General features: G+C 38.7%; 1 protein-coding gene across 6 annotated transcripts in view; it reads left to right on the forward strand.

Moving 5' to 3' along the window:
• LOC126457625 (glycerol kinase 2-like) overlaps positions 1 to 24,404 on the forward strand; it is a 262,723-nt gene that overhangs the window by 193,268 nt on the left and 45,051 nt on the right. For all 6 annotated transcript variants that reach the window (XM_050094091.1, XM_050094096.1, XM_050094093.1 and 3 more), the window contains 7 exons: positions 3,878 to 3,960; positions 4,054 to 4,312; positions 7,111 to 7,328; positions 8,894 to 9,003; positions 9,958 to 10,060; positions 13,514 to 13,624; positions 20,884 to 21,140. In XM_050094091.1, coding sequence (XP_049950048.1) covers positions 3,883 to 3,960; positions 4,054 to 4,312; positions 7,111 to 7,328; positions 8,894 to 9,003; positions 9,958 to 10,060; positions 13,514 to 13,624; positions 20,884 to 21,140 — 1,136 coding nt within the window. In that variant the 5' untranslated portion in view covers positions 3,878 to 3,882. The remainder of the gene's footprint in view (positions 1 to 3,877; positions 3,961 to 4,053; positions 4,313 to 7,110; positions 7,329 to 8,893; positions 9,004 to 9,957; positions 10,061 to 13,513; positions 13,625 to 20,883; positions 21,141 to 24,404) is intronic.

Consider the following 24,404-nt stretch of genomic DNA (forward strand, 5'->3'; position numbering starts at 1 on the left):
CACACACGCACGCACAAACTGCAGTCTCTAGTATCTGGAGTCAGAAGTGTGGCTTCAGCTGCAAGAGGCCGCAGAGTGTGCGCATGTATATTTTTTTTGCTGTGCCTAGCTGCGACTCAGCATCTCCGCTATAAGGTGAGTAGCAATTTTTCTTTCTCAATATACTCAATCCCTTTCATATGGCTCCTATAGGATAAATCAGATGAATTACAGCACATATAGAGATTTTTAAGCAATCCTGAGTGAGAAGTGAATGAGAAGAAGCCTTTATAATTAGTACAATGTGAAATATCCTCAGCCTCGTGTTTCAGTTATTTGCAGAGTATAGGTGACAGGTAGATGTAGATTTATACCTGATTATTTCTTTAAGACTGATAAGATGATGATAGCTTAAAAAATCTACAAGCTTTATTAAACTTGCTATTCAAAGTGAAAAAAATGCAAGTACAAATTGTAGGGATCATCTTGCACAGCTGATATTTAATTGGTACTGTCATCATACTGAAGTTTTTCCATCCACAGTGAAAATGAATTTTTGTTTTTCCTGATGAAATTAAATATTTCATAAAGGTGAAACTAATGAAATGACAGATACTGCGGAAACAATATTTTTCTACTGCATTGGTTTCTGTCTGTAAAAGTAATAATTGTTTGTAGCAGATTTAAATTGATGTTGGCAGAAAGGAAAAATTAAAAAGAATTACATGTAAGTGTTAAGAATTTTTCACATATATTATTTGTAATAAGTAATTATTAAATAGAAATGCCATTTCCTCAACATTGTTGAAAAGAATTAAATCGTTTTTCGTTTGTTTATACTTGTTTGTTTTTTCTTATATTGAAAGAAACAAGGTGAAGCAGGGGCAGCAGAAGATAAAAAAAAAAAAAATCACACACATGTAATAAATACATTTTGCTGTTTTATTGCATGTAGTGTTTTCAGAAGTGTTAAGTCCAAACCACACACAATGGTTGGTCCAGCCTTAACACCGGCTCTGAAACACGCCCTACGCAATACTGCATACCCTTGTGGTGGCACACTGCCAGTGAATTCAAGGATCAAAAGGATTCACTGCTGTCATCTTTTTAAGTATCTATTTGTTATGTCGGTGAGACACCACATTCCCCATCTGTTGCTGTCTGCAGTAATTCAAGCTGTGTGACGTATAGTACAATTTGGCAGGTGCTACTCCAGAGACAAAGGGAAACCTGCAGTGATTCATGCAACACACATTAGGAATACGCATTGTTAGTCATGACATGTACTGATTTGTACCTAGGCATTTCAAATATATCATAATTTCTGACAGTTAAAATTATTAAAATTATACAAGTTAGTTGACAAATTCAATATCAAATAAGTAATTCTATTAAAGTATGTTATGGCATTTAAATTTTGTTATTATGTAGTATCTGTACCATGAATGATCATTATTTGTAAATAATGTTTAGAAATTGAATCACTAATGTATCACAGTTACTTTGCATTGCTAGTTTAGTATGTGGAAAATATTGTAAATGTCCTTTGAAAATAAAATTCAGATATGAGTGAATTTAACTCTGGGCATTTCCATATCCATTCTTATTGGCCAGCATGTGTTAATTTATTTTCTTAATGTTATTTTAGTTGATTTCTTCCAAACACATGTAAGAAAGGTTGTTGACAAACCTGAAAGCTTATATTAAAGCATAACATAAATAGAGTGGTATACATAGTTATTCTGTCTTTTAAAAAAAATATGAAAAGGATGGATTCCTACTCACCAACAAAGATGCATTATACTTCCAATGTCTCACTGTAGATTTTTTCCTATTTGGTTTAAAATAAAGTAAGAAATATTTATTTTCATGTTATGATTTTTTTGTTTGACCATTCCATGATAATATTCGGGGGTTGACACCTCAAAATGGTATCCAGAAGGAACATTACTGTATCTGTGCAATGAATTGAAAACAAGTATTACATGACGGCATTCTTTTGAATTCACTTTTGCCAACTGTAATGCAATAATAAATCTTTTCTTGTGAGGGCCTGAACACTAAAAGTTGTTACAAGATAAAGAAATTGGTGAGATATACAGGCTATTATCTATCTACTAATTTGATTAGCAGCCAAGGTTTTTCAAGCACTACATCATTAGTGTCTACGATGGTTTTCATGGTGTGTCAATGCAATAAAATCTTAGTGGATTTCTTGCTGCAAAGATCAGGGGGAGCACAACATTTCTTGATCTCTATGTGCATGACATTTTGAAAAGGCTACTGTCTCTTTTCACCTACTATTGAAGATGATAGATAGATAGATAGATAGAGAGGGGGGGGGGGGGAGAGAGAGAGAGAGAGAGAGAGAGAGAGAGAGAGAGAGAGAGAGAGAGAGAGAAATGGGGGGGGGGGGGGGGGGGCGCTTTCCCAAAAGTCATGCTCATACTTTTGTGAGAGAGAGATATGGGGGGGGGGGGGGGGGGCGCTTTCCCAAAAGTCATGCTCATACTTTTGTGAGAGAGAGATATGGGGGGGGGGGGGGGGGTGCTTTCCCAAAAGTCATGCTCATACTTTTGTGAGAGAGAGATATGGGGGGGGGGGGGGGGCGCTTTCCCACAAGTCATGCTCATACTTTTGTGAGAGAGAGATATGGGGGGGGGGGGCGCTTTCCCAAAAGTCATGCTCATACTTTTGTGGACTGGCAAGACAGCCAATACACTAGGAAGGGAGGCCGAAGGGCACGCGTTTAAGCTCACGCAGGCTGGCGTGAGGTCTGGAACAGTTAAAGGAGTTGAGTCTAGTAAAAAAAGTACGTAGCTTCTGGAATACTTAACTTTAATCCATAATTGGTGAACATCGGTCTGACGGTATATGCATCACAAGATAAATAGCAAATGATAATGGCACCTTGCTAGGTCGTAGCAAATGACGTAGCTGAAGGCTATGCTAACTATCGTCTTGGCAAATGAGAGCATAATTTGTCAGTGAACCATTGCTAGCAAAGTCGGCTATACAACTGGGGCGAGTGCTAGGAAGTCTCTCTAGACCTGCCGTGTGGCGGCGCTCGGTCTGCAATCACTGACAGTGGCGACACGCGGGTCCGACGTATACTAACGGCCCGCGGCCAATTTAAAGGCTACCACCTAGCAAGTGTGGTGTTTGGCGGTGACACCACACATACTATGATCTTACATGGCAAGGAACACATGATGACTTTATTAACTGTTTTGCAAATGATTATATGAAAGATTTTATGTGAGTTGAAATCTGAAGAAGAAATTCTACGAGATCGCCAAGTGATGAAATGCTTGTTAACAGACTGTATGAATGATGAAGAGAGACACATAATGTGTTCCTGTGAGTGTCAGGATGTGGAACATTTCAAGAATGGTGCATTCGTCTTAAAAGCAGCATTTAGAGCAGATAGTTATGTTGAAGAAAGTCTGTAGAGACAAATGTTTGACAATGAGCCACTAACCAAGCATAGAACGATCATCAGGCAATATTTTCTGTAGGAGAAAAAGAGTAAAAACATGAAATATCATCGTGTAGATAATGCACTGAGTTAATAAAATGTTTCTAAATATATACACTTAGCTTTACAATAAGGTTACTCTGTTAATGACAGCCAGCCTGGAACTTTAACCATCCTGTCCATACCCATTTAGTTAAATATTCAACTTTTTCTCTGAGTTAATCAATTGTACAAAAGATTTGAAACTAAAACACAAGAAACTTTATTTCGATTTAGACAGCTGGCATATTCATGGCTCCTGTATGGACGTTAGCTTAATTTTGGTTGCTGTTGTTTGAAATGTATTGTAAACTGAGTTCTGTATGCTCCACTTATGACTATTAATTCTTCAATAAAAGGTGTAATAATTTTGAATTGCAGGTGAAATGCCTGAAACATCAAATGAATCGTCCTCGCCTTTGATTGGAGTGATAAATGAAGGCACTGATACTGCAAGTTTTGTGGTGAGTTTTTAAGTCTCTGTTCAGTTGCCCATAGGAATTTTAATTTTATATCTTTTGGGAAATATGTTTCTCTGATAGAGCACATATTGACAGGTTATCTCCCCAGACACTGCAGAGGAAATTGCATATCATTCCATAAAAGTTAGACATATATGCCCACGCGATGGCTGGCAAGAACAGGATCCAATGGAACTTATTGGAGCTGTTAGAGAATGTATCAATAAAACTATTCTCAAAATGGAAGCACAGAATATTGACAGCCGTAGGATAGTAACAATTGGAATTACAAATCAAAGGGAGACTGCTGTTCTATGGCATTCAGTCACAGGGCGGCCACTTTTTAATGCAATTGGTAAGTTTTTCTGATTGAGATATGTGTTTGTACTGACCTTTTCTTCAAATAAAGTGGAGAAAAAGGAAAAAAAAAAAATAATTTTTTACACCAAGACTGGAATTTTTGAAAGGCTATGGCAACATTAGTAAATGTTCTATTTTTATGTTCTGCAATAAAAACATAGGTAGCAGCATACTTTCCTCTCACTATCTTGTAAGTATACCTTGATGTGACCTTTGTTATATGACTGCGCCTTTACATTTCATTATTTGTATTATTGCCTTAGAGGGAGCAGAGGGAGTCTTTATCTGCAATTCCAAGATTCACCACTGTATTTTATATTATATTCAGAGCAGTTGCAATTACTTATATTGTTTGATTGATCATTATTATCTTTCACTACAGTGCTTTTGTTTCTGATTTGGATTTTATAGTATTATTAGAATGCATAGTACAGTAGACTCTCAACTATCCAGCCTACTTCATTAATATTATAATAATACTTCTCTGTGATAAAATGAGGATGATGTACTGTACTTTTCTGAAGTTTTAGCAATTGCTACAATGCTTTGTGGCCTTTCAAAATGTTGGGTGTCTTTCGTTCTTTGGGCACATTTAGAATGACAGTTATAAGATACATACTGTGTTGTTAATATCGAATAAATTATCGAAAGCACTCTTCAGTGAACAGTTCTTCACAAACAACAGTGAACACGCAGAGGTCAGCTCTGTTGGCAGCTCTGTGTTCCTTGTTTCTTCAGCTGCATATCTGATGTGTTCCACACCTACTACAAGCATCTCATGGAACAAAAACTGAATAAAATCTAAACATCCAAGGTGTGGTCATTGTTAAATTGTTGTTTTGTACAATCCATTGTGTTTTAATTAAAGATTCCAAAGTGTGTGGTAAGCAAAAACAACTTGTAGTGATTATGGATCAGAAACTATTTGCTGTAATGCAATTGGATTCTGGGGTAACAGCCAAAATTATTGCTTTGGAGCTACAGGTAGGAAAATGACTGAAAGAAAACTAGTGTGCTTCCCAAGCTAGTGTAAGTGGAATAAAGGGAAGGAAGACAATGCTGAAAAGTAAGCATAAAGAAGTTGAGGCAGCTTTATTTTTGTGGCACAAACACTTAAGAGGAGAAGGTTTGCCCTTTACTGGGGCAGTATTGCAGGAATAAACATTGCAGTTTCAGCAACAGTTAGTAGGAGCAGTTTCCGCAACAATTAGTAAGAGATGATTCACAATTTATTGCCAGTAATGTATGGTTGGATTGACAGAAAAACTATTTGGTATTCGCCAGATTACTATTAGTGAGAGGCTTTATCCATTGGCCAAGAAGCTTTCAAAGTTAATTGACGAGGAGGTAATATCTGGCAAACCATTCTACAACTGCAATGATGGCTGGTTAAATTAAAAGGTGTTCCCTACGAAAATTCTTGGTTCAGAAAAGGAAGCTGCAGGACCCACATATGAGAAAAGTAACAAATGAGTTACCATAGTGGCTTTCAGTAGTACAACTGACAACCAGAAGCTTTGGCTTGCTGTAGTAGGGAAGTAATGAAAGCCTAGAGCTTTCAAAAACCTGAAAAATCATGAATCACAGCTCCTACATTACACTCATCCAAAGCAAGCATGAATAAAATAGTAACCTCTAAAACCTGGTTCCAAAATGAATTCATACCAGCTGTAGAGATGTATTTGAAAAGCAACAATTTATTGAGGAGAGCTCTACTGCTTCTTGATAACGTTGCCTCACATACTGCCAGTGGTGAAGTCACTGATGAAAGCATCATTTTTACCACCAAATGGGGCTTCTCTTTGTCAACTGATGGTGTAGGACACCCTTGAAAAACTAAAGTAGTAGTATCACCACTTTCTCCTCAGTTCATTAAAATCAGTGATTGATGATGATGAAGACTGTAACCGTTCTTGCGAGATGTCATAAGATGGTTGGCCAAAACTTAGTAAGAGATTCCAAACATATCACTTCTACGTCCTCAGGTGGGCATTTTAACACTGAATCCTTGTCTGAAACAGAAGTCAAAGATGGAAACAATCATATCATTTCATTGCTCAAAAATGTACCATGCAGTCAGAATGTCAATGTAAAGGGTGTCACAGAATGGATGGCAAATGGTGAAGTTGTTGAACTGACAAAGATATTGTAGAAATGGTGATACTAGGGAAAGTAACGCAAAGGAGGGGGCAAACATAGGTGACAGGAGAAATCTCATCTGGCATTCAGAGGACTTAAAGATGATTGAAGCAGTGCTGCAGTACATTAGTGAGCAGGGGGAAGCAAAGCTATCTGCTATCATTTGTTTACATAAGTGGAGGGATATTTCAGCAAGGAAGAGGACTCTAGGAAAGAAACAGTCATCTATGAAAGCCTTTTTGTTAGACTTGGCATTTTACATGTGCATAATCACACTTTCATACTTTACAATGCAGATCATTTTATGTTTCCTGTAATAATTTTTGATTGTGCAGTATGCATGTAAAACACACTTGTAACTAAGATGTATTATGTAAGAAATCAGAAAAGTTAATAAAATGGATCTTGCTATAAAAAGGATGATGTTTTGAATGTTATGGCTACGTTCAAAACAGAGAATTTATAGAACTTTGGCCTCTCTGGCTTTTTTGTTGCACAGCTTGACCTTCTGCTACATTAGGCTGGACAGTCGAGAGCCTACTGTACAAGTGCCCCAGAAAATTGATATTGAAATTAAAAAAATTATTTCATATCACTGTTACTCTTCATTTTATTTGCACATCCAATGGCATTCAAAACATTTTCTACTTTCAGCATGGTCAGATATCCGTACAGCTTCAATAGTAGATCATGTTTTGGCAAGAGTTCCTGACAACAGCAAGGATGCTTTGATGCCATTATGTGGACTTCCAATTAGCCCATATTTTAGTGCACTGAAAATTAGGTGGTTGATAGAGAATGTACCTGGAGTGAGAAAGGCAATTAGGGAACAAACATGCATGTTTGGCACAGTAGACTCCTGGATAATATGGGTAAGATTCAGAATTGATTTTATCCTTGTTGCATAAATCCATGCTTCACAGTCAAGGGCAACATGTTGCCTAATGCACACAAGAAATACATTCACAGCATTTTATTTACTCATTGTATCTAAAATTACTGATGCTATGTATTTGGTGACATGACACATCCACAGATTTTTGGACACTACTGAAAAACTACGTACTAGGTTGTCAGTCATCCTGTAACTTTTATCATTTTTTTTATCTGCTTATAGTCACTTGATCTCAAAGTCAGCATCTGATGTTTGAAAAATTCACTGTTTTCAATATCATTCTGTTTTATAGAATGGGTACATGTAAATGCAGTACAAAGCTCTTTTTAATGTGTGTTACATCAGCTGACCATATTTATTTTGCTGTTACATTTTCAAAGAAATTGAACAAAAGAGAAGATTCACTTTCATAGATAGCTGTTTGCATTAAGGTTCTACTTCCAGGACAGGGGGCTGCACCAACCCTGGATTGAATCTTTCTAGCAGATTAACAACAAGGGTCAGAGAGCCGACCTCCCTGGACGTGGTTTTTAGGTGATTTTCCCCTATTCCACTAGGAAATACTGGGCTACTATCTAAATACTGTTCCAGTTACATGATTTGCAAACATTTAGAAACCTTTCCCACTTTCCCTCGTTTTCATGTGAATGACACTGCATACTGACAGTTGAGGTACACATATTCCAAGAAAAAGAAGAAGAACAGGAAAGAGTTGCTGAACAGACACACTTTCTTCTTCTCATTTCCTAAGCCAGACATTATAATATGCTAACTAGCAATCTGCCAAAGCTTCACAAGTAGCACAAAGTATCTACAGCCAGATGACTTACACACACAAACCTTGCTGCTTGTGAATCAGTCTAGAAGTAAAAGCTGTATCAAAATTTCTACAGTAGTTCCTGCGATTATCCATCACATACAGACTGCAAAATGTGGCAGTGGAGATCAAATTGTAGCTTAAATTATAGTATGTATACATGTGTAAAAGCAACCTTCAGGGATCTCATTTTATGTAACACTGGGCTTTGAACAAGAATGAAAGCCCTGCTTTAAATTGGAAGTAATATTCATTTCAAACTGATGGTTTTTATGGAATACATGTTTTGAAACTCTTATCTATATCTGAGATTTTGACCAGTGGCATTGGTATTAAAAATAAATTGTGGAAAGTTGGACAATTCTTATCAGTCTAGCCAGCATATAAATTAGAATGCTTTTAAAAATGATTTATGTCATTTCTGAAAGTATTTGACTTTTTTCATCAGACCAGTGGGCCTGTCCATAATCATCATCTTTGAAACTGGTATACTGAAATGTATTTGTTGTTGGATATTTTAATCCATACAGGTTACAGATTCACCCACTGAATATGTGCCAACAAATCTATATTCAAATGCATAGTTCATTGTAAAACTTAAAAAAATTAAGTGGCATTCGGTACAGACAAAATTATTCTAAATGTGTTACATTGTTTTGAAGAAAATAAATTCATTTTCCCTCACTTCTCAAAATTCTTTACCATTTTTGTTCAATGTATTGCAGAATTTGACTGGTGGCAGTGAAGGTGGTTTGCATATAACAGATGTGACAAATGCTTCTAGGACAATGCTTATGAATATAGAAACTCTTCAGTGGGATCCAATACTGTGTAGGTATGTTTCATAAGTTGCTTAAGGTTAAATACAAATGGGATGCTGAAAGCTTTTAGCTTATACACAATTCAACTTCTGTTTCCACTTCCTACATGGAGCAGGTATTGTTTACATTCACTAAACAGAGTGAGCTTCCCCTTGTTTATTGAAAAGTAGGGCAGTACACATTTCCAAGTATGATATATGTAATCGAGGTCACCCCTATGCCGTGATTGTCTTTGTTTCATGAAAGTTTGAAACTTACAGCAATATTCTGAGAATTTGCTCTACACTTCTATGAAGTCTGTGCATACAGACTGTGCAGATGTAAAACTGCACTGCAATTATAGTAGGAGCTCTGCATAACTTGAGGCTTACTCACTCTAGACTTTTCCACAATCTAATGTTGAGCAAGAAAATTACTGCTGTGAGTCAATTGATGAAAGGAAATACATGAAAAATGATTTGTACCTCCAATTGATTCAAATAATGTATTAATCAGTCCTCAGTATCAAAATAATATAATCTACTGTGCACTTAGAAGTTTAGCTGTGCACTGTGTAATGAGCAACATTTTTCATATAAAAGAAGAATGCAAACATCACTTTACCTCCAGATGTAGGTGTGTTGAATGTCTTTGTGAACAATATTTCATACCTAGTGAAGATGTAGTGATAATTATACAGAGGCTGTGAACAGCATAAAAGAAACAAAAAAGAAAAAAAAGAAAAAAAAAAAAGAAAAAAACTGTCTGCCTTGAGGCATGTAAGTGTGTACAGTTTCTTGTTGAAGTTCTCAAAAGGAGGAGGAAAAAAATTAATAGAAATTGTATGGAGCTTAAGCAAAAACTAAAACCTTTCAGCATTCTGATAAAAACGTTCAAAAATGAAAAGAGTGGAACTCTCTTGCTCTTACGTCAATCTGTAATCAATAAGTGCACAGAAAGATGATTAACTTTTCTTTGTGTTCTTACAGGTACCTGCAAATTCCTATGAACATATTACCTAAAATTCACAGTTCATCAGAAATATATGGGTATATAACAGAAAACCCACTACGAGGAATTCCAATATCAGGGGTATGTTCCATGAATATAAAAAATTATTACTGTATAGTGAATTAAGAATTCCATTTCATGTGTGTGTGTGTGTGTGTGTGTGTGTGTGTGTGTGTGTGTGTGTGTGTGTTTTAAGTACATAGATAAAATATCAAATAATTTTTGTGTAACTAAATATGAGAGCAATGTTCAAGAGTTGTGATAAAATGTTAAGCTATGGACTTGTAATTGGGAAGAGTGGGGCTTAAATACCCATAATTCTTCTTGTTGTTTATGGGATATTAAACCTTAATCTTCTTTCTTCAATTTTTTTCTTTATTGGCACCTTGAATGCTGTCATTGATCCAAAATTTTTATTTTCTTTTGTTTCAGCTGGGGTAAGGGGGAGGGGGAGATAATGTAGATAAAAGTGGGGAACAAACACAAAGGCACCTAAGAGATGTTCCTAAAGTATGTAAATAGAAGTAGAGCCTTAACTCCAAATGTAAAGTAATTTTTTGTGCTTTTCTTCACAACATGTCCATATTTTAACACCACTTTTATGAGGGGTGTTCAGAAAGTATCAAACCTTTGGTTGGCAGAACTACATTAATTGTTTTGAAGAACTGTAATCCCCTTCACTGTTGTCTCCTTGGTAATGAACAAACTTCTGTCAAAACTTGGTTGGTTTTTGGAAACACTGCTAGAATGCATCTTTTGAATACAATTCCATTCTGTATGTTATCCCCTCTTGACTCAAATACTGTTATTTTCGGGGGGATTTTCATCTTCGAAAACATCCAGAAGTTACATGAAGCAACTTCAGGGGAGTTGGGATCCTGGATAACCACAGAAATGTTTTATATGGCAAGGAAAATCTGAATCAGATATGCAGAATGGATTAGTGCATTGTCCTGACGCAGCTGTCAAGTTTTTGCTGCCCACAGATCCAGTTGTTTCCGTCACACAGCTTTGTGAAGGCAGTGAAGGACGTCCTTGTCATTTTCGTTTTTGATGGTTTGGTGTTGCATTGTGCACTCATAATGCACCACCCCATGAGATTTGAAGAAAATGTTCACCATGATCTTCACATTCCTGCAAACCTGCAATGCCCCCACCCCCGTTGAATGTATCAACTTTCCACTGTTATGATTTTCATCTTGGTTTCCAGATTCTATCTGTAATCTCTTCTCTCATTGCTCTGATCAGTGTTCAGAAAGTTAGGGTATACTGTTTGCTTTGTCCAGTGTGCAGTGTATGTTTCCAGGTAGTGCTACTTCTGCTCCATTGTCAGCAATTTTGGTATGAACTTTATCAGCACACTGCTTGTGCATATATGATTGGTTGAAATTCAATGTAATGATACAGTGCTTGCTTCTATCTTGTTAGTTCTTGTACGGTGATGAGATGGTTTTCCATGACCAAATTCTGCACATACTCAAATTACATCACATTGCCCCATTAAGGCTCTACCTGTATGTGATTCAGTGGCCACTGATATGCAGCCATCTTTTGAGGTGATGGTATCACTTCTTTATCTGTGAGCTGCTCAGGCACAGCCACCAAAAGCCTGTTGAATGTTGCGAATGCTTTTGACTTGGATATCACCAGACATTTGGTGCAATTTGATGCAACATCACTGCTCATTTTGTTCAGTTATTTTACATCTTGCTGGTATTGTATGAGTGCTTCTTACAAATCCTCACTCACTCATAGACTGACAGATATTGTCTGGTGGTGGGAGAAAATTTGTCACTGCATGTGAATGTACGCCACCACATCTCCACCAAATGAAACCTGCTGCAGTTCATTGGTTTACACAGGGAAGGAGGTGGTTCTGAGTCCCAGACAGGCACAATAAAAAGACACAATTATAGCTTTCGGCTGTTAAGGCGTTTGTCAACAACACACACACACACACACACACACACACACACACACACACACACACACACACAAATGCAACTCACACACATGACTGCAGTCTCAGGCAATTGAAACCACAATGCAAGCAGCAGCACCAGTACATGATGGGAGTGGTGACTGGGTGTGCAAGGAAGAGGCTGGAGCGGGGGGGTGGGGGATAGTATGGTGGAGATGGCAGGCAGCGAAGTGCTGCAGGTTAGACTGAGGGCAGGGGAGAGGTGGGGGGAGGGGGAAAGTAGCGGATAAAGAGAGAAATAAAAAGATTGGGTATGGCGGTGGGATGACGGATATGTAGTGCTGGAATGGGAAGAGGGAAGGGCTGGATGGGTGAGGACAGTGACCAACAAAGGTTGAGGCCAGGAGGGTTATGGGAACATAGGGTGTATTGCAGGGAAAGTTCCGACTTGCGCAATTCAGAAAAACTGGTGTTGGTGGGAAGGATCCATATGGCACAGACTGTGAAGCAGTCATTGAAATGAAAGATCATGTTTGGCAGTGTGTTCAGCAACAGGATGGTCCACCTGTTTCTTGGCCACAATTTGTCAGTGGCCATTCATGCAGACAGACAGCTTGTTGGTTGTCACGCCTACATAGAATGCAGCACAGTGGTTGCAGCTTAGCTTGTAGATTACATGACTGGTTTCCAGCTAGCCCTGCCTTTGATGGGATAGGTTGTGACCGGACTGGAGTTGGTGGTGGTGGTGGTGGTGGTGGTGGTGGTGGTGGTGGTGGTGGTAGGATGAATGGGACAGGTCTTGCATCTAGGCCTATTACAGGTGTATGAGCCATGAGGTAAGGGATTGGGAACAGGGGTTGTGTAGGGATGGACAAGTATATTGTGTAGGTTCTGAGGATGGCGGAATACCACTTTGGGATGGGTGGGAAGGGTAGTGAGCACGACATTTCTCATTTCAGGGCACGACAAGAGGTAATTGAAACCCTGGTGGAGAATGCAATTCAGTTGCTTCAGTGCTGTGAGGTACTGAGCTATGGCTGGAATGCTCCTCTGTGACCGGACAGTGGCACTTTGTAAGGTGATGGGAGACTGGAAAGATAAGACACTCTTCCCTGCCCTCAGTCTAACATGCAGCATTTCGCTGTCTGCCACCCCCACCATACTATCCCTCCCTCCCCTCTTCCAGCCTCCTCCTTACCCCCACCCAATCACCACTCCCATCATGCATTGGTGCTGCTCCTCGCAGTGTGGTATCTGTTACCTAAGACTGCAGTTGTGTGTGGGAGTTGCATGTGTGTGTGTGTGTGTGTGTGTGTGTGTGTGTGTGTGTGCGTGCGTGCGTGTGGGTGGGCCTATTGTTGACAAAGGCCTTAGTGGTCAAAAGCTATAATTGTTAGCGTCTTTTTGTTGTGTTTATCTGCGATTCAGGATTTCCACTGTATGGGAGTAGCAACTTTCCTTCTCATAATATTGTTACATTCCATCCTGGATTTTTCATTGTTAGAGGGAGACGGTTTGATACTTTTTGAACACGTTTGTATCTTCTAATAGAAAAACTACTTTTTTGTTTAATCAGTACCTTTCTTTTTATTATATATGCTTAAATTTATTAGATTTTAGGGAACCAGCAGTCTGCATTGGTTGGAGAAATGTGTTTGAAAGAGGGAGAGGCAAAAAATACCTATCGGTCTGGCTGTTTCCTCATGTACAACACCGGAACAACAGTAAGCCAAAGTACTTTTATAAAATAATTAAAAATACTTTGTTTTGAGATGTGCTGTGGTATATAATTTTTTCAAAGATAATAGTAATGTATTTAACTAAAGTAAATGTTGCTACACATAACAAATTTCATGTTACTGTCCACTAGTAAAGTTTATGTTTGCATTTCAGTAGCATAATGATTTACATCTGTGTATTATTCCCATACGTTGATACTTCACAATTGTATAGTAATATTCATCTTCTACTCATGATGTTGCTTGGACTGAAGATGTCTGACCTTTTGATCTGCAGGAGACACATAAATTAGTGTAAATTGGTCCACCCCTAAGAGATGTATTTATGAGGCAGCAGATGCAATGGATGGGGTTGCAGGAATGTGAAACAGAAGGTGCACTTGTAGGAATGATGACAGGCACTGTACCATGTGAGCTCATGCAGGGTATAATAATGTGAAGGAGTGGATTAGATGGTGGGGACAGAAGAGAGGAAGAGGAGACTGCAGGAAAATGGGTATGAGTCCAGGATAAGTTAAAGGTGACATGCAATGTGGGGCAGGGGGCTAGCAAAGTAAGAGACTAGGAGGTGTAAGACTTATATTAGCCTACACACCAGTGAAGAATGAAAGAATCAATCTGATTTTAAAAATTTGTTTCAATACTGCTGAATGGATGGGCCCTTTTTTGTACCTTATGCATGTGCCAATTGGTGCTTTCCAAGTTCGTTTAGCTTACACATATTAATAGGGACCAGAAAATGTAGCATCTATTTTTTCTAAAATTTACATCAATTTTTGTCAAAAATTTGCATCTATTTTCTTTGAAAATGATTAGATGCACAAATTTAAATGATTGTCGTGCTACACGAGTGAACAAACAAATTATCAGTTCTTTGAAATTGACTGTTAGAACAAGTGCTGATTGGGAACTTTTTGAGTGGAATGTTTGCTTTTTCAAAAACTTCAACACTTTTTTATCTGAAATGGCCTGTTTTCTTCATTTGGCTGTATTTAATCTTTCAAAAATGATTGTTCTATTGAAAAGCAGCAGCATTTTCCTGCCAGTTAAGTGAATGCATCTCCGATATAAGGTGTTTCTAGACATTATTTGTCTTTTCTTGCTCAATTTGAAGATTAAAAAATCTGCAGACTACTAATTTCGACCTTTTGTGGACATTCATATACCTTTGACCCATGTTTGACAATGCTACAGATAGAACTGACAGATCACTTAGTGTAGTAGTAGAACTGAGCATACAGCAACTCGATTTTAAGAGGACGAATTTCAGCTCCATTAAAAAGTTACAGATTTTGTTTTCCAATCACTATTGCACAGATGGCCGTGAGCATAAACAGATGAGAATTTTGACTGCCACAAGGGAAGGATCGGTGCAGGGAAACAAACCTCACCTCCATTTTGCCCAGCAGGGCAGCGGCCTACAGCAGAACTAACACATTTTCACAGGGATCACCGATCTCTTCTGGTGTTGTTGGGGTTGTAATCAAAATCCATGATGGACCAGGATTAGTCGCTTCACTTATTTCAAAATAAGAAAAGAAAACAAACAACACACAACACAAAGCATTCGGGGATGGCTACTGCACAATTGTTTGTTGAAGTCAGCAAAGCATTGTTAATGTCATAGTTCAAGCCCAACCTCTAGCAGTATTTAATGCAACTACAGTTCAAAACATCTGCTTCCTAATTTGCCATACTAAAACTGTCTGCATTATTCTATATTTTGAGCTTTAGCTAACAAACAAATATATGCATGTCTTTCTGATAAAATGCTAGGTACCATGGTTAAGTACTACATTGCATTATGTGACGTGTATCTTCAATAGACCATTCAACTGTCCACAACTGGCATGGCAGCACATTGATACATCATTGCATTCGTACATTTTGTTTTGCAAGGAAGTTGCGTACATTATCTTCCATATTGGGCTTCACCAGATGATGTACAATGCCAGTAACTGCCAACATTTTCGATATTGTATGCAGAAAAGAAAACTATTTCAAACTATCTCCAAGAAATAGCTGATGTGGATACAATTTGCTATGAAACAGTAATTTCGCATTTTTGCATTTATTGCAAAATGTGAATTTTTCCAGTCCCTACACATTAACATGTTCTGATGCCTTTTCTAAACAAAACTGATGATCTGCATATTGAAGTGAGGAATGTTAGATTCTTTGATCAGCTAGATGGGTTAGAAAATTTAAAAAGGGAAACAGATAGTTTAAATTGAGATACAGTGGCAATTAGTCAAGTTCAGTGGCAGGATGAGCAGAATGTTGATCAGATAAGTACAAGGTTATGAATGCAAAATGAAATAGAAATCAGGCAACAGTAGGTCTGATAATGAATAAGTAAGTAGGAATGGGAGTAAGCTACTGTGAGCAGCACAGTGACTGCATTATCACAGCCAATATCGACACAAAGCCAACACCAATAGTAAAAGTTTATATGACAAGTAGCTATGCAGATGATGAAATGATTAAAGAATGTTTGATGAGATGAAGGAAATTATTCTGATAGTTATGGAAGATGGAAATTTAATTGTAATGGGTGACTGGAATTTGGTTGTAGAAAGAGGAAGAGAAGTAAAAATAAGAGAATATGTACTGGGGGAAAGAAATGAAAGAGCAAACCACCTGGTAGAATTTTGCACAGATTATAATTTAATTATTATGAACACTTGGCTCAAGAAACATGGAAAAAGGTTGAATATGTGGAAGAGACCTGGAGGCACCCATGGTTTCTGATTAGTTATATTATGGTAAGACAGATTTTGGAACTAGATTTGAAGTGTAAGACATTTCCAGGGTCAGATGTAGACTCTGGCCACATTTATTGTTTATGAACAGTAGATTAAAACTGACAAAATTGCAAAAAGGTAGGAACTTAAGGTGATGGGATCTAGAGAAATTACAAGAACCAGAGGTTTTCAGGAGTTTCAGAGGGAATGTTATGCAATGACTGACAAGAATATGAGAAAGGAATGCAGTAAAAGAAGAATGGGTAGCTTTGAGAGATGAAATAGTGAAGGTAGTAGATGATCGAGGCCTAGTTGAAATCTTTGGCTAACACAGGAGATATTGAATTTAATTGATGAAACAGGTAAATACAAAAAAGCAGAAAATAAAGCAGGGGAAAGGGAACACAAATATGAGAGAGAGAGAGAGAGAGAGAGAGAGAGAGAGAGAGAGAGAGAGAGAGGGGGGGGGGGGGGGGGATGAGTCCAAAATGCCTGATGGGGATGGCTTGAGGACAGGTGCAGGTCTATGGAAGCTTGTATAACTAGGAGACACATAGGATGTCTAGTGGCTGCCATGTCATAATTTGCATTACTGTGTCGTGCGGGTATGGTACGGGGGGGGCACGTGGTCAGCTCACTGCACTTCCAGCTGTTTTCCAGACTTTCCAGACTGTGGAGCCACTACTATTTGGACAAGTAGCACCTCAGTTGGCATCACAAGGTTGAGTGCATCCCATACCAGTCCTTCCACCAAGGAAAAATCTGTGGGAGTACCAGCAGTTGAACCTGGGTCCTGCACAGGGCAGCCTTCTATACTGCCCACTCAGCTACAGAAAAAGACAAAGATAGACACCATCTACAGGAAAATTAAATAAGCCTTTGGAGAAATGAGAAGCACTGTATGACTATCAAGACCTGAGATGAAAAACAAATACCAAGCAAATAATGGAAAGCAAAGGTGGAAGGAGTATATAGAGGGACTATGCGAGGGAAATCAACTTGAAGGCAGTATTATAGAAAGGGAGCAGAAGCAGATGGTGAGATGGAAGATATGATACTGTGAGAAGAGTGTGATAGAGCACTGAAAGATCTAAGCCAAAACAAGCCCCTGGAGATGACAGTCCCTCAGAACTGCTGATATCCTTAGATAGGTACCCAACTGTGACTAAATTATTCCACCTGTTGTGTGAAATATAAGAATGGGGGAAATACTGTCAGACTTGAAGTGAAATGTAATAATTTGTGTGGCAAAGGAAGCAGGTGCTGACAGGTGAATATTAGCACAGTGTCAGCTTAATAAGTCATGGTTGCAAAATACTGACAGAATTATTTATATAAGAATGCAAAAGCTGGTAGTGGCTGACCTCAAGAAAGATCAGTTTGGGTTCTGGAGAAATGTTTTAACATGAAAGACAATACAGACCCTATGACTTAGAACATAGGTTAAAGGAGGGGCATACCTATGGTTACAACATTTGTATACTTAGAGAAAGCTTTTGAGAGTGGTGCCTGGAATACACTCTTCGAAATTCTGAAGGTAGCAGAGATAAAATACAGGGAGTGAAAGTTTATTTACAACTTGCACGGAAACCAGATGGCAATCATAAGAGTTGCAGGCCGTGAAAGGGAAGCAGTGGTTGAGAAGGGAGTGAGACTAGGTTGTAGTCGAGCCATGACGTTATGCAATCTGTACAATGAGCAAGCAACAGAAAAAATGGAGAAGGAATTAAAGTTCAGGGAGAAGAAATAAAAACTTTGAGGTTTGCTGATGACATTTTAATTCTCTTAGAGACAGCAAAGGACCTGGAAGATCAGATGAATGGAATGGACAGGGTCTTGAAAAGAGGAACAAGATGAACATCAACAAAAGGAAAAAAAAAAGATAATGGAGTTTAGTTGAATTAACTTGGACAACACTGAGGATTTGGATTAGGAAATCAGACACAACAGTAGTAGGTGTGTTTTGCTGTTTGGGTAGTAAATTAACTAATAATTTTTGTGGTCATATTGAAACAACAGCAATCTTCTTTAAGTTTATAACAAAACAGTGAGTCTAGATTGCAACTAATAATTACTTCTTTTGATAATTGGGTCCTCCCATGTGTTGCCAGGGTTGTTTAGACTACACTGCAGAAGTTGAGCTTGAAAGGCCCCAACACATCCTCCATACAGTCCCGATCTCCCTCCATGCAATTTTCATATTTTGTGCACACTAAAGAAAGACATCTGCGCCAGTCAATTTGCTTCGGATGAAGCGGTGCATGCCAGGGTACGGTTATGGTTCTGTAAGAAACCACAAACATTGACAGTCTTGTCTCACAGTGGGATAATTGTATTAACAGTTGTGATTATTTTTGAAATAATGAACAGTTTATTTTCTTTTCTTACATGCCTCTTTTTTTCATTTGACTGCATATTAAAAAAATCCACTGTGTGTGTGCTGCACGTATTCTGCTACCAGAGTAGCAGCTTTCTTTGTATAGTGCCTGTTTTATCCCCTCTTCCTAGTCCACTTGTCTACATCATTGTGTGCCACACGAAACTCCCCCTAACTGTACCAGACATTCCTATTATGCACACTTGCTGCTTTTCCCCTTCCTGTCATTGGGTACCCTTGCCACCAACAACCTCTCCTGCTCTGCACCTCCTTTCTCCCGTCACCTACTCCACCCAATTAGACCCCTCATTCCAGGTGAGGCGCAGTGCTGGTGTAATGTAGTTGGCCAGGGTATAGGACAAGGTAACTATGCAGGTGTGTGTGTGTGTGTGTGTGTGTGTGTGTGTGTGTGTGTGTGTGTGTGTGAGAGAGAACTTTGAAGGAGGAGGTCATTGTCTGAAAACTTAATAATGTTTTGTATCTTCTGTGTGTGTATATCAAACATGACACCTCAGATATGCAGCAGGTTATATTGAATTTCCATTAGTTATATATCACTATGGACTTTCCTTTACCACACAAAATGATAAATGCAAATGTGAAAAATTAAAATGAGGTACGTAAGCTTGAAAGAATGCTACCAAAATGTGGGTTGTTAATTTAATTAGTAAACGGGCACTGAAACTGAAAAGTGTATTGAATTTATCACAGGTTTTTAAAACACCACAAATGACAAGAAATCTTCATTTCACAGTGGAGAAAATTATGCAATACTGACCAGGTAGAAGGCAATGCAGGTTTCTTAATTTCTAGCTTTTAATGAAAATATAATCAACAGTCTTAAGTGTGAAATAACCACAGAAATCAATGTGGGATGTACAATGAATGTATCCATTAGGACAGTGCAGAAAAATTTGGCATTAATGGGCTATGGCAGTAGACAACTGAAGCATGTGTATTTGCTAACATGACATCACCTGCAACATCTCTCCTGGGCTCATGACCATATCAGTTGGGTACCAGGTTGAGATTCATTGGGAGAGTCCTTAGAAAATGGTACCATACACACATCCAACTCTATGAAATCGCATCCTAAGGTAATCTTAACCATTAATTTCTGTACAACCTCATTGGTCAGGTAAATTCGTCCATCCCAATCTTGCACTGTACTTGACTGACCATACCACTGTCAATGGGTCTCTGGATACATTGCAACAATCCTCACTTCCTGGTTGTACCTTCCCTATCCCAGTCAGACTTCCGTTAGCCCTCAACCATTCATAATCAATAATGGAGATAATACTTCCAGGGTCAATAAGTGCACACACAGGTGCTCTTCCCAAGTTCATGCACACAAGTGACAATGTCCCGGTGTTTTAAAGCACAAACGGTTTGCATCCACATGGCAGCTTCCTATTTCCAGAAGCCCCTGCGGGTTCCCAGCGACAGCTAATTGTGCTGCCTGCTCCATGCAAAATTTTACAATCCCCTATCAGTTGTTCCATACTACTGCACATGAAACAAAACTCATCTCTATGCATATCCCTTTTTACACCACAGGAATTTGACCCCTGCCTTCCTGTACCCCTGCGAACCCTTCAGCTTTTTCCCATTTAGCACCAGCATGCTTAATATTCTCTATACTAATCACTAAACCATGTAAGTCCCCAAATGACTGTGGCTTATCAGCAAACATGATGTGCGACCTGTCCCCCAGTCTCATATCTTCCAGTACACTCTTTACCGCCTCTGTCTCAGACGCTTCCAGGCACAGAGCCACCCTAGCCCCCTGATTATTTGTTGTTCCTTTCTGTTTATTTTCTGTTTTTTCTGCTGTCCCTCAGAAACCTTGGGATGGTTCTTAGAGCATGATGTTCAGTGTCAAAACATGTCAGGCTAAACTTGATTAAATTCTGGGATTATTTATGGTCTTTTTTTTTTTTAAGATCTTTTTAATTCTGCCTGAGTGATCTGTGAAATATGTTTTCATCATACTCGGCAAGTAGTTCTTTGCTAGAATCCTTATGTATATTTCATTATTAATTAATGTAATTACTTGGTTTTGTTTATTATTAATACTGTTACTTGCTTTTGTTCCTAATTGTGTAAATTATAATTGGCAGCGAGTGCAGTCTAGCCATGGATTAGTGACAACAGTTGCCTATCAAATGGGCAAATCGGCTCAACCAGTTTATGCTTTGGAAGGTTCTGTGGCAGTAGCTGGAGCAGCTGTTAAGTGGCTGAAAAACAATATGAATCTAATAAGTACGTTTGCTGAGTCAGAGAAATTAGCCGATGAAGTAAGGACTACTGGTGATGTTTATTTTGTTCCTGCTTTTTCTGGACTTTATGCACCTTATTGGAGAAAAGATGCTCGTGGGTAAGACATTATTTCAAAAATTTTAAACTGTAAAAGCACTAATATTTTATTTGTGAGGAACATATTGAGATAAAAATTGACTCTTGATGCTGGAAACATAATGTCATTTATTGTGTGTTGAGAGAGAAAGCACATAAAGAGAGATTCTTATGCACATTATTGTATATCTTTGTCCATTGAGCACAATATTTCATCCACAACCATATTGCCCTCACCTTATCAGGCTGGTTGAAGCCATACATATGAGTACATTGCTTTTACATTTTTTCTCCCTTCCACAAAGCCTGAGTGTGTGTCAAATGCACAACATATCCACTAACACACTGACTTTATCAAATGTCAGTTCATTGTTGTTGTAAGGTGTTTGCTTTCACTTACCAGTTAATATGATAATTAAAAAGCAGTCTTGATCACAAATTTCTTTTCATCGGAGTGACTGGTTTCAATCTTTAAGGATCATCTTCAGATTCTGAAATAACACACGTACAGATAGAGGGATCTTTACAGTAACATATATACACTGAAATAAAATTGCAAACTACATGTACACAGATGGCAGGTGGACTTCCATGGAGCAGGCTGCACCGACCCACGATGCTGAACTGACTGCTAAATGGATAGGCAGGGAGTGGTCTTAAATAGCACTAGTCCCACTCACCGTCCTGTGTACGACATCAGTGTTAACCAATCAGAAGTACAGTGTATACTATTAGCATAAAATGTATTAAAATGGTCTATATTACTAAGATCTGAAGAAGAGTTATAGTTAAAATACATCATAAAATTGCTATGAAATACCAGAATGGCTAAGCCATGTCTCCGCAATATCCTTTCTTTCAGGAGTGCTAGTTCTGCAAGGTTCACAGGAGAGCTTCTGTTAAGTTTGGAAGGTAGGAGACGAGGTACTGGCAGAAGTAAAGCTGTGAGGACGGGGCGTGAGTCATGCTTGGGTAGCTCAGCTGGGTGGAGCACTTGCCCGCGAAAGGCAGAGGTCCCGAGTACGAGTCTCGATCCGGCACACAGTTTTAATCTGCCAGGAAGTTGCTATGAAAGAGCTGTCTGTCAGAAAATGTAAATTGTAGTAAATAATTAGCTTAAAATAATCTAGTCTAGGCTGCCTGTTATCCATTCCATAACATACGTGCTGTTAGCAAAGATATATGAAATAGCTGTCAAAGGTTTATATAGTGATAGAGAGAAGCTACTAGCAAACATGATCTATATAGATGTTAACGGTTGCCGTAGAAATGTTAGTTAATGTAAGTGCAGCTTTCCAGGTCTTTGTATGTAGTAGTTGGAGTTGTAATTGATTAACTTGCCCTTATATCCAGGACCAGTTTAAAGGCCAAGTGACACACGATGCTGCTTGGGGTACCAACATGAGAGGGGCACCAGAGGCACCACAACTGTAAAATTTCTATGCAGGATGTATTGCAATTTGTTGCAGCCACTTGGGGCCCCAAGCTGAGAGGGGTGCCCAAGTTTAAGATTTGTACACAATGTCTATCATGACTAACTATGAAAAACTGACGAAGGTGAAAGTGTGCAAGGGAAAATGAGGTGGGGGTTGCCAAATGATAAGTCGCTCCTGTGGAAAAGTGTTTTTGAACCACCCATGCTTATACATCAATTGTGTATATTGTGACACAGTCCCAGTAATTAGAGGTATGTGGCATAATCTTCATATGGTTGTAATTGATGCAGTATAACTCTGATAGATGATGATCTCGGAACGCAGCCCCTTGAAACAGCATTCTAAGCACTCTATCCATCTGTGCCATGTGCTGATTTTAAAACACAGGTCAGTTTGTCTTTCTCCTGTAAACCTTAAGGCCCACTGTGCCATCTGCTATCTTCTGTGCCATGATATGTAGAAAGACGCTCTTCAATTCACTTCAGTTTTCATAGTGGAGTTGATCTTACGATTTATCAAGTTGATCTGTACAAGGAAATCATTCAGCATATTTCTTGCATGTTGCCATATAACAAACAGTGTAATGGAACAACGGAAAATCCAGAATGGACTAAACAATATTGTGAAAAGAAGAGTTGCTACTCACTATATAGCGTAGATGTTGAGTCGCACTTAGGCACAACAGAAAGAAGCTATATTTGTTATAGTCTTCTTGTTGTGCATATCTGTGACTCAGCATCTACACTATAGGGTGAGTAGCAACTTCCCTTTGCACGATATTGTTACAATGTAATGGAAGAAATATGTCGGGTTCCAACGGTACACATGGGCCACAACAGGTGTAAGTTGGTACTTCGTTGCTCCCCTGTAAGTATATTCTGTTGAAAAGGAAGTAAGGAAGTCAGTAAGTAAATTGGTCAGTCAGAGCTTACCTGAAGAGGTTGGTAGTACTAACATCTAAATCCTGACGTATTAACTCCAAGAAATCCTTGATGTCCTATTAAAAGAGCAGATGGCACAATTGACCAGTGGATGGAAAAATGGGAGATTTGTACCGACTTCAATTTAAAAGCCAACAGCTGTCATTCACTGTCACAGGGGAATGGAGTGGTCAGAAGCCTGTTACACAAGGCTTGTGCCCCCAGTGACAAAATGTCTCACTAAGGAACTGAGAAACCTAAAAGGCTTCTTTTGTGAAAATGGCTACACAGGACAACTGATTCAATGCACACTACACGGACACTGCAGTGGAAAGAAACAGAAGAGGAACCTGAGAAGGCTACTGTGTTTCTTCCATATGGTTTGGCTTTTTTTGGGGGGGGGGGGGGGGTGGACTGGACCAATCACAAAGAGCTAGCAGATTACACAGTTGTTTCCTACCTACCTACAAAGCAGGCAAACTACTTCACAGTGTTAATGATGATCTCTGTGGTCTATCAAACCCTATGTCAATGTGGCATGACATTCATGCAGGAAACAGCGAACACAGTTGAAGTTCACTGCTGTGAACACCAGTGGTCGGCCTACTTACTTCCTTCAGTACAGCAAATATGCAGGGTAAAGTGTTCTCTCTGTTACATAGAAAGAATTACACACGTGAAGATTCTGCCACTGACTTCAGAGTATTGCATTTGTGACATAAAAGAAATAATTTTGTCATAAGTGTGGGGCTAATTAATTAATTGTGACTGCTGTTGTAATGTTACCAAAGCTTTGGGCTTATTAAAAGGTGGAAAGAGATGCTCTGCAGCAACAGTGAACCAATTTGTGATGAAAGTCGAGCACAAGTGGGCATATACTTTAACACATCACCAGATGCTAATTTCAGTCAGAGCAACAATGGACCAGAC

The sequence above is a fragment of the Schistocerca serialis genome, chromosome 2, assembly GCF_023864345.2.
Source record: "Schistocerca serialis cubense isolate TAMUIC-IGC-003099 chromosome 2, iqSchSeri2.2, whole genome shotgun sequence".
Classification (NCBI taxonomy): domain Eukaryota; kingdom Metazoa; phylum Arthropoda; class Insecta; order Orthoptera; family Acrididae; genus Schistocerca; species Schistocerca serialis.